Here is a 13,466-nt window from a genome sequence, read left to right as displayed (position 1 = left end):
GACTTTCTTGGTTCATCCAACAACATGCGTATCGTTTGCTCGGTCAGAGCCTGCCAACTGGTCACTAATCCGACGGGAATAAGTTGCGCTACACCATCGCCTGCCACGGGCACCAGAAGGCATTTGGCATGTATCCCGCCTCCTAGTTTTGGGATTTTGGACGGGTTGAATCCCAACAACATGATCTGTCATTCGCATTGGCCTGAAGTGGCATGTTTCTGCCTTGTACAGCATGTAGGTTCAAGCATCGAGTGGGAAATCTCGCTGGGAGACAGGCACCTTGAACATGTAAACTTAGGTCACGGGGGGCGTTGGTGTTCGGCAGAGTTCGCCATGAACACGAGACGGACGAGTCACTGCGCGGATTTGAAAACTCTGTCGAACTACCTGCGTGCTGTGTCATTTGTCTTCTCCCAGCATCTAACCTGGTGGTGGTGGCTTGTAAGTTAAAGATGTTATCATGACCGATCTCGTTAGAGCAATAGGCGACTGCTTGCGTGCTATTACCATTGGCATTCGGCCCGTCCATCAATCGTCCTACTGTTGGTACAATACGCTCGGTAGAGTGGCCGTCTGATTTTTGTTCATATACATTCAAATCAGAATGAACGGTCAAAATGCACAATGCGCTCGCCGCTCAACAACGACGGCGTCGGACACTCAAAGACCTGTGTGACTTGCGATTGTGTCACCCAAGTTGATGCTTGAGACCGTCCACATCGATGGGAATGATCGAGATTCTGACAGGGCGGAGCTTGGGGTGCGCCCCCCAATCCGTCCGAAAGAGGGTTAGTCCAGGCACACGACTGATCATTCTGAAACTCGGTAGTGTTTCCTTGACAAGCGCTGGCCAAGCTCTCGCGATGGTGGATTTGATGCGCTGGAGGCGTCGGACATAGGACACGGAGACTGTCTGTCATCCACGTCCCAAACGATGTTGGGACTGTGGACGGGAACGCCCAAAAAAAAAAAAAAACCTGGTATGTGCACATGGCACCGTGGCACCGTGGCTTCCGCAGTCACGTCCTTGTGGCATGTACAGAGTTGTGGCATGTATTCCAGGTCACACGTCGAGAAGTGGGACTCCGTTCTTGAAGTCCAAATACACATATTTGTACTTAGGGAAACTGCCCGGCATGTCTACGCCATCTCAAAAAGAGTGCTCGATCTGCCATGGTTTGTTCCGAGGTACGATATTCTTCTTGGCATTAAGCCTGCAACGGCTGTTCCCAAAGGGCCGATGCTTCACCTTTTCGTTCTGCCCTCTCGGCATGATATATGTAGCCTTTCTATCCCTGGTCGACGAAGATCTGAATAGCCGGTTTTCCTGCATAGTGTCGAGCATCAGGGTTCAAGAAACCAAACCAGCACTTCCTTGTCGTCGATCTTGAAACCTGGTATGCTTTCCTGCCATCTCGTTCTCCGGCGCAATGTCCGCGGACTGAAGTAAGTCACTCGTAGATGTTTCTCGAAAACAACAGTGACACCCCATTAGCAACTGGACCTCGGGAGTCGAGGGGGCGGCGGCGAAGGACCAAGACCGGGGACATTGGATCGAGGCGTCGGCGACAAAATAACGCCCCGGGAAAAGGTGTAATATCGCGAAATCACCCACCCCCCATCGTGATAATTTGGAGGCTAGCTTCCTTCGAGCATAGAGGGAAAGGAGCGCAACACGTTGCTCCGCTCCGTAGCTGCATGGCCAAGCCAGACTTGTTCTGTCAATCAGTCGCATGGTACACATGCTTCTGCAGCCTCCAGACGCATGTGACTTATTGACGATGTAGCAGCTGGCTCGAGGCCGAGCGGGAAAGGCTTAGTTTCAGAAAGTGAAGGAAGCGCAGAAGATGGTCTCGTGGACTTGCTGTCTACTAGACACAAGGCCGCCCTGCTATCATGTCCTGTATTTAATTGCATAGTCCATTCGGAAAACGGGGATGCAGCTTGGCCCCCAGGGGTCAAAGATCGACTTTATGGTAGCGGGCGAGCACCCTGGTCCGGCAGTCGGCGGAACCTTCCGATCCGAGCTGGAGACATTATCTAAGCGACCAACCTCACCTCTTCAGTGACCAACTGCCCAACGTAGTGTATCTTGGGACTCTGCTGATTCGATCGACTAAGTATCCTCTGCCCAAGCTTTAAACTCTGACAACAAGTGGCCGAGGCCATGGCAGCTGAATTCAAAACCCTACCGGACGGGCTCAGGTTGGCAACAGCGGCTCACGTGAAGTACGTCCAGAGTCTGGACACCCGCAAGGATGAGTACGACTACTGGCTGACGGAGCACCTGCGCCTGAGCGGCATTTACTGGGGCTTGGTCGCTCTCCATCTACTCGGACACCCTGAAGCGCTTCCCCGTGTCGAGACGATCGACTTCGTTCTCTCGTGCCAGCACGAGAACGGAGGGTTTGGGGCCGCGCCCGGCCACGACGCTCACATGCTGTATACAGTTAGTGCTGTACAGATTCTGGTGATGATTGACGCCTTGGATGAGCTGGAGGCGCGCGGCAAGGGGAAAGCTCAAGTAGGCAAGTGTAAGTAACAAACGCCACCACTGAGTCTTGTACGCCGGGAGAAAACACTAACATGCTGTGGACAGTCATCGCGGATCTCCAGAACCGCGAAAGCGGTACGTTTGCAGGTGATGAATGGGGCGAGGAGGACACCCGCTTCCTCTACGGTGCGTTGAACGCCCTGTCTCTCCTGGGTATGATGTCGCTCGTCGATGTCGACAGAGCTGTCCAGCACATCGTCGCCTGCACCAACTTCGACGGCGGCTACGGCGTGAGCCCTGGCGACGAATCGCACTCCGGCCAGATCTTCACGTGCGTAGCGGCGCTCGCCATCGCAGGACGGCTAGACCTGGTCGAAACGGACAAGCTCGGGAGATGGCTCAGCGAGCGGCAGGTCGCGGGCGGTGGGCTGAACGGGAGGCCTGAGAAGGATGAGGACGTCTGCTACAGTTGGTGGGTGCTGAGCAGCCTGGAGATCATCGGGCGGACGCACTGGATTGACCGACAGAAGCTCACCACTTTCATCCTCAAATGTCAGGATCAGGAACTGGGGGGTATCTCGGATCGGCCTGGAAACACGGTGGATGTATGGCACACGTGCTTCGGCATGACGGGCCTGAGCCTGCTGGGTTATCCGGGCACGGTGGCGGTTGATCCGGTATACTGTATGCCCAAATCAACGATTGACAGAGCGCTGGGGAGGAAGCCGTGAGGGGCACGTGGCGGACGAGGAATTTAGGATGGCCGCGACACGTACAGCCTGACAGCGACCCTGCCGTCTTAACAAACACGCATATCTCTTGTAATCCAATAATCTGCTAATCCGATTCATGACGGCAGCACGGGTACAAGGCGAGAGAAGAGTAAATGGGTAGGCTTCTTTCCCGGGCTGCGCGGTCACCTGCGATTTGTCATGAGCGAGCCTTCGAACACTTTCTAAAAAAAAGTGTTGAACTAGAGACTGGGCCGATCACTTCTAACAATGCACGAATTCTTGGGAGCCATCGGCCTCTGCGCCTTTAAGGGAGGGAATCTTGGGAGACCCGACCTAAATCTTGATGTGGGTAGTTGTTCGGGTGGTGGTGGAGTGAGCGTGCTTGTAAGACGTCTAGTCTAATGCCCTTCGCTTCCGCGTTGGCTATCACCAAATGTACACACACACAGCAGCCCATTTTCGCCTGGACATAGCAAGTGAATGTATATGCTTCCCTCGCAGTAGCCTGTATTCGTGAATTACATGCCGGCGGGGAGACATAAGCGAAAGCCTACTAGTCGGCCGTTGCGAGGAAATGCCCGAGCCAGCCCTGAAAACCGCGTCGAGCAGCATTCCACTCCTTACTGCCATGTGTTTCCCCATACTCATATTTCAAGGCCTGCATGCTTATACGGCGATTGAATGCCCCTTCAACCAAGGCTGCGTTTCGTTCAGGACCGATTGAACGTCCCCGAGTATCAAAGCTCCCTGTAAGACGGACGCATGGTTTTAAACTGGTTGAACCCGTGACAGCCCCTCGCACACGACAACATCGTACAACCGCCTTCCAACCGAGCCGCACAATATCCAATCGTCACACCGCCCGCCCTCTTCCCGATTCGAACCTGACCGCCACCAGATCACGTGCTTAGCACTCGGTGTAGTTAGAGTCCTCGCGATCTCGCTGTGTGCCTCCACATACAGGTCAGGTAGGTAGGATACTTACACGTCACGTTCACCAAACAACCGACCGACCTCGAACTCGACCTCGGCCTCGACCTCGACCTCAACCTCGACGCGTTTTCTTTTCCACCACTCTTTCACAACAACAGATCCTTTCCCTCTCCTAACACGTCAACATCTTTGCCTTCCTTTCTTTGTTCCAACCCACCTCGACTCCCACCAGCCCGTCTTTTAGGTCTTACCAGCACTTCAAGCTTCTGCTTTAGAATCAAGACCAAACAACTACTCTACGGTCAGTACTTGTCAAAATTATCCGTTTGGACATTCCAACCTGTTCTTCACATCTTCTGTTTTATTGTTGTTGCAAGATTCAACGCCACAAGACACGCTAAAGCATCCTTTGTTCAAATCCTCACTGTCCGCTCTAGACTCAGTAACCCAACGCGTCTCATAACCAAGGTCATCTACCAAAGTCGGTCCCAAGCCGCTGCAATCATTTGCGTTCACCTGGACATCTTAACTGAGAACACTTTCAGCTGGATCATCCTTGGACTAGGTATGTGCTGGTTTTTCTCGAGGTCTTTTGTTGACTCCGTCTCCATCTCACCATAACCTCCTTTATTTTTGCGTTCCACATCTTGACCCAGTCTTCATTTCTTTCCAGTCTGTCCCCCCCCTCAGCGCATTTCTCACAATACGCTGTCTTTATGGCAGGAAGAGCTACCTAGGTAATGTGGATGATGACAGCAAATCCCTTTACTCCCTGAGCACTTATCACCCCTGAATTATGCAGACATGGCAAAAAGCTACCCACGAGAACACAAAATCTTTAACACACCACAAGAACTGCGAGACTGATATGCTTTCACACAACTATCTATAACATTTTCTCATGAGCATGTATTACGAAAGTGGCGAGAGGTGCTTGGTCATTCTCTTTACTTCTCGCTCAGTGGAATGTATCCTACCTAGAAAGTCGAGAGCAACCGGAGCTCCTGTCTGTCTTATTGCCTGAAGTTGGGAAGGACTTCACGCCCTGGGCTTAACTTTCATTTTCTTATTGGGTTATTTTGTTATCCTTTTCTCTGTTTCAAAACTGGCCTGGATATATTATCACCCTCCTCCATCAACACATTGACATTCCCAATTTACTCTTACTTACTCTTGTCACAGAAACGACCTAGTTCCTTGGATTGCCCAGAAGACATACATACGAGCTTCGGCGAAGCGATTTAAGGAACTCACACAAGGAACTTTTGGTCGTACCCAGAGTATTCGGTCAGTTTCTGGCCTCTCGGTCGGAACGAAATCATGCTGACGAGCAGGTATGACCACAGATCCTTCCAATCGACACATCTCTCAATTGTCAGCACCTTCCATACCGAAACCTCCATTTCCCTGGGCCGATCCTAGTTCCCCTCGTATTCGGTTAGTTGGTCTCCGTACACGTACATCCATCCATCCAGCGGGTTGAAGGTTTCTTCACCACGTCTTTCGCCGAAATGGGAAGGGAATTCTGGCTGCCGGTGTTGCTAGGCCTCTGGGCCTCTTAGGTTCCGGAAGGTCTAGGGCTTGGGACCTGCCAGTTGTACCAGTATCAAACGGCAGTAACCCCGGTCCTGTCATGTCACATGATTGAACAATTCTCTCCTTTCCTCTCGTCTCCTCCTATCTTCCTCCGTTCAACCAATTGAGAAAGAGCGGCTCTCACAAATTCCTCCTCTACCCAGTTTTGAGTTCATTAACTGATGTGCGACCAGTTCCAGGCAAGAATAGCCAGCGCCAGACCACAGCGCAGGTGAACTGTCGCCGCGTTTCCCCCTCTGCATCTCGAACCCAACCATCATCGTCCCTTCCCCGTCCCTTTGAAAGGACAGAATCTGCTGCTACTATGGATAGCACCATCTCCTGCCATTTCAGAGAATGGCACCCAGACGTCAGGCAGCTCTTGCTGCCGCAGCCGTGAGTACCCCTTTCTGTTCTTTCCGCTCAATCCTGCCAGCTCCTGGTGCAGAAGAACCGCCTTCACCAGCGCATCCGTCCTTTCGTCTGACACTTCCACAACGACATTCCTCCTCCCGTCACAACCCGAGTCTTGTTTCATTGCCCCCTCCCACATGTACTGAGCTCCTCAACGCCACTCCTTTGCTTCATTTGCTGGCTATTGCTCTTCCTCCGTCTATTAGGCTTCGGATTTCTGTTGTCCTTGGTGCCGGTACTGGCACCACTGGGACGAGGATTTCCTGCCTTTCGTTTTGTGTTTTGGTTACCCCGAGCAGACAAGCCTGTCCTCCGCCCCAACCATTGTATTTCGATCATGGAGAGACAGCCAGTCAGTAACGACTGGCTCCCCATGTCAGCATTGCTTTGGGATTCTAACTTCGTAGCAGAACATGGCAGCTGTTGCAGCTCAAGAGGCCAACATCGACACTCCTATCAAGGCGCCCAAGACTCTGAAGACAACCAAGACCCGCGGCAAGTCGACTGCCATCAAGACAGCTGGTTCCAAGCCATCCGAGGCCAAGACTCTGGCGAGCCCTTCCATCCCGCTCATCTGTGTCGTCTGTCCCACACACCCGCGCTTCTCCGACATTTCCCACCTTCTCACGCACCTTAACTCAAAGGGCCATCTTCAGACCCTCAACGACGCAAGGATTCGGGCTCTCGCCGATCCCTCGGCCGCCGACGCCATTTCCACCTATGACCAGTGGTATACCGAGCATGGTCTCGAGGCACTGCTCGCAGAACGTTTGAAAGTCAAGGATGAGAGAGCGAAGGGCCCCGCCACCGGCGGCAAGCGGCCCGGTAAGGCCTTCTTTCAGGTGAGCTCTCTACCGACCCAACTCTGTCTTTCGTGTTGGCTAACTCTGGAATGAAATACAAAGTTGAAGAGAAAGAAGACTCTTCCCATTCTTGCTAAGCGTGAGCCCGGCAACGACGCCTCCTGGACGCCTCCTCCGACAGGTCGGTTCCTTGAGCAGCAGGCCATCACGTTCTACAGAGATCAAAATAGCCCTGCCTCGACTCCTACCGACAATGTCCCTGAGTGGACCCAGGATGAGCTCGAGTTAGCAAGACTGAAGGGGACCATTTGGCCGGGTATGGGCATATTTGATGCCGCCACCCCCGACCAGAAGAAGAAGAGGAACCAGCGCAAAGATGCTTCCGTCCTTCAACAAATGGAGCTTTCTTCCCAGGCCATTACCACTACCGAGTTTGTGGCCAACCTCGATATGGAAATCGAGAGAACCCGCGATGTCTATGACGCACCGTCAGTTGAGGGAACTCCGGTAAACTCTCGCCGAATCCTGCTCCAATATACCCAATCACCAGTCAACAAATGCTAATTTTGTTTAATAGATCGCCAGATCAAAGCGTCGCCAGAAACGCATCCGTGTAGTTGATGAACAGGACGGCGATGACACCTCTGAAGTTATTGTCAAGTCAGAGCCTAGTGACCACGCCGCCCCGAAGGCTTGTCACTCCAAGGCCGTGCGACACGAGACGCGACCTATCAAGCAGGCTCCAGCACCCGAGATCAACATTGAGTACCTGTCGGAGAAGCTCGATGTCACAAGCGAAGCCGCCAGCAGTGTTGCCGCTGAAGCCGAAGCTGATCTCGATGCTGCCATCGAATTTGAACTCCATGGCGATGTTGACGACTCTCCCTTTGGACCAGGGTCATCCTTGAACAACCTGAACCCTGGCACCTTCAGCATCCGCAATGGGCATGACGTCTTCCGCGACGCCCACCGTGACGCCAACCGTGGCCGTGCTGCCCGTATGCCTTCTTGCATTCCACAATGTCTCTGTTCCACTTGCTAACTCCAGTGCAGTCCCACAGTTCTCTGCAGAGATGATGGATGACGCTAGGTCTTTCAACCTTGACCTAGAAAAAGTCACTGATATGGTATATTGATCATCCCTTTTTTGCAGGTTCGCCGTCCGCAACCGCATGCCCCTTCGGTCGATTAACGTGAACTCGAATCTGAGCCTGGCCTCTCCCACCCCCACTGCGAAGCAGTTAACGCACCGGCTGTTTAGAGGAAAGGAAAATAACCATGGTTTACAGACTCAGAGAATGCCAGCAGACGGTTACGCCGTTGGATGTGGTAATAGTCGGGTGAATGGAACCAGGATGACCAACTCCAATAGTCAGGTCACCCAGGCTAGCATGGCTGATTCCAACATCACGGCTAGTCCCTTCAATGACTTCCAGCAGCAGGATATGTTCTACCAGCAGGCCCCTTGGGCGTACCCGATGGTCGCGCAAGCCTCGAACTCGAGATTCATTCCCATCAATGGCAATCAAGCCCAGCCGGCGTTCTACGGCCACCAATTCTCCTTCCCCGCCGGCGAGAACAGTCAGGGCAATGGAACCGACATTTTCGGAAATGATCTCTGAGAAGGCGCGAGACCATCGCATGTATATTCACGGCATGAACGGGCAAAACGAGTATCGTAACGAGAAATTCTGGTCTGTCGGTCCCCGCCTCCTGGGACGTTTTCTACCAGGCCCTCGTCACTGCCCAATCGCCTCTTCCAGTCTTTCATGTTTTACTTTTTCTTTTTCAGTGAGTTCAGTGAGCCAGTTACTGTCCTGCAGAACTTTTGGTATAGCTGACAAGTTACAGCTGTTTGAGTGACTTCGCAGGCCTCCTTTGCGCCCAGACGCATCAGCTGATCTCTGCAATTATCCCGAGCGCCAAATATGCTACCCCTCCTCGGAAAGTGAGTTCGCTCGTGGAATAGCGCCCCAAAGGCGAAGGATACGGGAAGACATATATTCGGCGGGGATATCAGACTTGCTGCTCCGGGTTGGGAACTGCGGGCTAGACATCGGGGTTTGTGGTGAACCCTTGACATACGGCAGCGGTGGACTTGAGGCAAGCCTTCACCGGGTCTACAGGACGTTATCCAGCGAATTTGATTCGGCTGGAAGATCGACAATAAATAGTGCAGTCTTGAGTCACACGCGATCATGTCATGTCTTTGTGTGGCACTTGAGGCATGGCTTCGAGGCAATACGAAAAGAACATTCGTATGATATTGGTGTTTGCTACAGTTGCTCTATGTTCGAGATCAAGTGGTCAAGCTGGTCCGGACTATCTTTCGCCACGTCCGCAAGGAGACGGGCGGTGCCCAGCAACTTTCGCACCCTCACGTCTTGTTCCATTTCGCGCGACTTCTGCGCGGCCACTTCGATAACCTTGCGGGGTATTCGGGCCAGACGCGCAACGTTCAGCCCATAAGACCTGTGCGCAACCCCTTCTCCGACTTCGTACAGGAAGGTGATCTCCTCGTTGGCACCCGCATCGTCAACGCCTTCTTCGCCGTCGCCTCCTTCCGCCTCAAGTTTACGTGTAGCCGTGAAGCGCATGTGGACGTTCTTGACGAGGCCGTCGCCGATACCGTCGGCCAGGCGGGCGAGGTTCTGGTAGTGAGTGATGAAGAGGGTGAGGCACCTGTTCTCGCGCACGACGTGGTCGAGGACGGCGTGGGCGATGGCGGCGCCGTCGTGGGTCGACGTGCCCCTGCCGAGCTCGTCGAGGATGACGAGGGACCGCGGGGTGGCAGCGCGGAGGATGCGGGCCGTCTCCGAGACCTCGACCATGAAGGTCGACTCGCCTGCGGCGAGGTTGTCGCGGGCGCCCATGCGGACATGGATGGCGTCAGCAAGGGTCAGAGAGAACTCGTCTGCGGGGACGAAGGAGCCGATTTGGGCGAGCAGGACGAGGAGGGCCACGGCGCGGACGAAGGAAGATTTCCCGCCCATGTTGGGACCCGTGACGAGGTGGGCCAGGGGGGACGGTGAAGAAAGTGTTGTCGTGAAGGGGATGTAGGGGTCCGAGAGGGTGTGTTCGGCGATGGGATGGCGGCCTTGGGTGATGGAGATTGTTGGCTGGGTCGGGGCGGAGAGAAAGGTCGGCTTGGTGTAGCCGGGGAGGGCGGCAACACGGGAGAGAGAGAGAAGGCAGTCGAGCGCCGCGAGGGAGGAGACGGCGTCGCGAAGGGGTTGGTATGCGTCAGCGATGGCGGCGAGAAGGGAGGCAAAGGCGGCGTCGCAGGCGGCGGCGAGGGCTTCGCGGTGCTGGTCGCGCTCCGCGATGAGGCGGACGACGGCGGGCGTGTGGAAGCGGGAGAGCTTCTTGGTGCCAGAGATCTTGATCCAGGATGCGGGCACGGCTTTGAGGTCCGTGTTGTTAACCTCGATGAGATACTCAATGCCAGAGACGGTAACGTAATCGACGGGCTTTTTGCGAGAGAGGGACGACGCGGCCTCGGAGCGGTGCTCGTCGAGGGATTGCTCGACGGCAACGATGCCCATTTTGTGGTCCTCGATATCCTCCGTCTGCTCGGACTCACGGAAGAAGTTGTATTTGTCGTCTTTGCGGGCGGCTTCGGGGTTGATTTTTTCTAGGTGCGAGACGACGAGGTCGAGGATCTGGGGTAAGGACAGGATGGCGGAGGAAATGAGGGGCGAGGCGAAGCCCGTTGCGTCGGCTGACTTGACAGTCGAGTATTGCATGGCAATGCGCTGGAGGGTCTGCAGGACGGAGAGAAGTTCAGGGCGAGTGCATTTCCCATAGTAGATGCGGATAAGACTGCGTTCGAGGTCGGTCTTGATTCCGGTTAGGAGGGTCTCTAGACGGTCGACCTTGGCTGAGGATTGCTCGTTGACGAGTTCTTGGACAGCAGCGACGCGTGCCTCGAGGCGGGAGACGTCAAGCAGGGGACGGCCGACCCATTTGCGGAGAAGCCGCTGGCCGAAGCGGGTTGTGGTCTTGTCTAATGCCCAGAATAGGGATCCACGGTCTGAATGGTCGGTGGCGTTGCGGTAAACCTCAAGAGACTCAAGGGTGGTTCCGTTGAGGAGCATGTGCTGGCGCGCCGAGAAGCTGGTGAAGTTCTTGGTGAGGTCGAAGACGTGCTCGAGGCCGTACTCCTGGAGATGGTTGATCATGGCAGAAAGGCAGATGGTGACGGGTTCCGGGAGGTGGAGGATACGCTCCAGGAGAGAAGACGCGGCGGCGTCAGGGGTTTGTTGCAACTTGTCAGCGTAGAATTGCGTGACGTGTGAGTAGGCCTCGGCGGCCATCGACTTGGAGCGAGGGACTCGCTCGACACGACTGCGATCGCCAAAGACGTTTGTGCTGCTCCCCGAGAGATGCTGGACGAGCTTGTCGGAACCCTTGGTGAGGTCGCCGACAATAACGAACTCGCAAGGGGAGATGTGAAGCAACCGAGTTTCAATCTCACTGCGCATGAACCCATCCTCGAACGTGTCGTAGATGATGTCTCCCGTCGTCGGTTGCACGGCTATTATACCGACGTCAACCTTCTCATCTGTGCCTTGGCCCTTGGAAGGGGTTTCTGTGAGACACAGCAGATAGCCACCAGACGGAGCACCCCCATCGCCGCCGGGTTCCAGCTCGCCGTTCTCGTCGATGTAGGTGCCCTTGGTGTAGACATTGGTCAACTTCCGGACAAAGGGGGCGTTGCGATTGTCGCCAGCCTTCTTCAGAGCAGCAGTCTCGATTTGGCGAACGACACCGACCTTGTGACCGGCGGCGACGAGACGCTTCGCATGGACGGGCAACCGATGCACGGGGATGCTCGCCGATGCAAAGCGTTCCAGGTGCGCCTCCGAGGGATGCTCGTCATAGCGGTACTTGCCCGGGATGCAAACGATGCTGAGCTCTTTGGCGGCAATTCGCGCGTCCTCGCCGAAGAATCGGAACTTGTAGCCGACTTCGACGATGAGGATCGTGTCAAGGTGCTTGCGCTTGATGTCGAGAAACTGAATCTCCATGGGCGTGAGCTTCTTGTTCGCTCTCGCGCCACCCTTCTTCGCCTTGGGAGCTGGGGGGGCATCATCTTCGTCCTCTTCGTCGCCTTCCTCTCCCTCGGCGGCTTCACCGTCGTCTTCCCTCCGTCGCCGCCATAGCATGCTGTCTGGGTGGCCAAGCTTCTTGACGAACTTGTTGTGCAGCTCCTCCTTATGTCTCCTCATATACGGGTCCTCTTGGTCCTCTTCTCCCTCAGCATTCAAGTCCGAGCTTTGGCTGTATGCAAAACGACCTGCCCTACCGGCAGCCGTAGAAGCCCAGGGCTTGGGCTCGGCGGCGGACTGCTCGGCGCCTGGCACGAAGAGAGAGTCCGTCCCTTCTTCTACGGAAGCGAACCTCCCGCCCTTGTCTCCTTTCGCTCTCTTAGTGATCTTCTCGGGTCCATTGTTGATTTTGCCTGCATCCTCCTCAAGGGGTCGCTTGCGGGACGACTCAGGCGAGCCGGACGGGCTCGTTCGTGACTCGGACTGGGACTTTTGGAAGGCGGCGGCGAGGCCATTGACAGTTTTTGGCTGGAAAAAATTGGTCAAGGACTGCTGTTTCTTCTCGGGCGGTTTCGACTTGGGCGCCATGGCGAACACAGCAATGACTCGCGGGATCTGGTGCTGAATTGGCGATGGAGCCAGAGACGACGGTGTCGGGAAGAGGAGGAGGATTCGTCGGTGATGAAGGCAAATGGGAGCTGACCTACACCACGCATACAGGTACTGTAATCCGCCCCCGGTCTCTGTCGCGTCGCGGGTAAGAACGCGTTGAGAGGTTGCAGAGACCCACTAGGAATCGAACCTTACAGGGGTATGAGCCACTACATTTCCAGGGATTGTGCCCCCCCATCGGCACTTGAACTTTCTTTTTCTCAATAACGCGTCCAGGTTTCATTAGCAAGTCGAGCGCCAGGTGTGCCATCATCACGCAATGCCTCAAGATCTTCTCAGAGTCAATTGAGCTCGTACCTTGACTATATAATTCCGTGCCGCTGATAAAATTCATCTACGGAAGCCTTCTGGACAGTGAGCGCTTCTGTTAGGAAGAGTTTAGCCTTGTCAACTCTACGCTGGCTTGCTCTCAACTTCAACTTCATACCAATAACTACTGAAGACCCGATTTGGTATCTCGCTGATGCTTTTTGCAAAAATCCGCCTGCAGATACATGCTCCAGAAGCCGTGAGGCAGCCCGAAATAAACATCCAACTTGGCCAAGATCCCCGCGTACCTTTACACTTGCTCCATGATAAGCGTGCAGTCTCTCGACGGATCTTGTCCGCAAGCCTGGAAGTACATCTGGGGAACCATTTCAAGTCTGGAGACGCAAAGGGGTATGCAAGTGGGCTGGGGTCCTGTTCGTACCTGTCATTGACGTGTCAGCTGGGGTACCTCGTCTTTCGTCCGCATGGCCGGGACACCTTTGATGAATTCCATCGCATCCTTGGCCAGACCCGGTGTGTT

The 13,466-nt window shown here is 54.7% G+C and overlaps 3 protein-coding genes across 3 annotated transcripts; 2 read left to right on the top strand and 1 right to left on the bottom strand.

Moving 5' to 3' along the window:
* Positions 1 to 2,167: 2,167 nt before the first annotated feature.
* On the top strand, positions 2,168 to 3,225 carry CH63R_00410 (Prenyltransferase and squalene oxidase; the record flags this gene model as incomplete). Its single annotated transcript, XM_018295385.1, has 2 exons — positions 2,168 to 2,534; positions 2,600 to 3,225. 2 exons carry the CDS (start codon positions 2,168 to 2,170, stop codon positions 3,223 to 3,225), a joined length of 993 nt encoding a protein of 330 aa, XP_018163747.1.
* Positions 3,226 to 6,563: 3,338 nt separating this feature from the next.
* Positions 6,564 to 8,575, top strand: CH63R_00409 (uncharacterized protein; the record flags this gene model as incomplete). Its single annotated transcript, XM_018295384.1, has 5 exons — positions 6,564 to 6,992; positions 7,056 to 7,460; positions 7,531 to 7,951; positions 8,007 to 8,043; positions 8,107 to 8,575. The coding sequence occupies 5 exons, from the start codon at positions 6,564 to 6,566 to the stop codon at positions 8,573 to 8,575; spliced, it is 1,761 nt and encodes a 586-aa protein (XP_018163746.1).
* A 654-nt stretch (positions 8,576 to 9,229) lies between these two features.
* On the bottom strand, positions 9,230 to 12,592 carry CH63R_00408 (MutS domain V; the record flags this gene model as incomplete). Its single annotated transcript, XM_018295383.1, has 1 exon — positions 9,230 to 12,592. One exon carries the CDS (start codon positions 12,590 to 12,592, stop codon positions 9,230 to 9,232), a length of 3,363 nt encoding a protein of 1,120 aa, XP_018163745.1.
* Between the last annotated feature and the right edge of the window lie 874 nt (positions 12,593 to 13,466).

The sequence above is a fragment of the Colletotrichum higginsianum genome, chromosome 1, assembly GCF_001672515.1.
Source record: "Colletotrichum higginsianum IMI 349063 chromosome 1, whole genome shotgun sequence".
Taxonomy (NCBI): Eukaryota; Fungi; Ascomycota; class Sordariomycetes; order Glomerellales; family Glomerellaceae; genus Colletotrichum; species Colletotrichum higginsianum.
The sequence above is the reverse complement of the archived record's forward strand: the minus strand, read 5'-3'. Positions and strand labels throughout refer to the sequence as shown.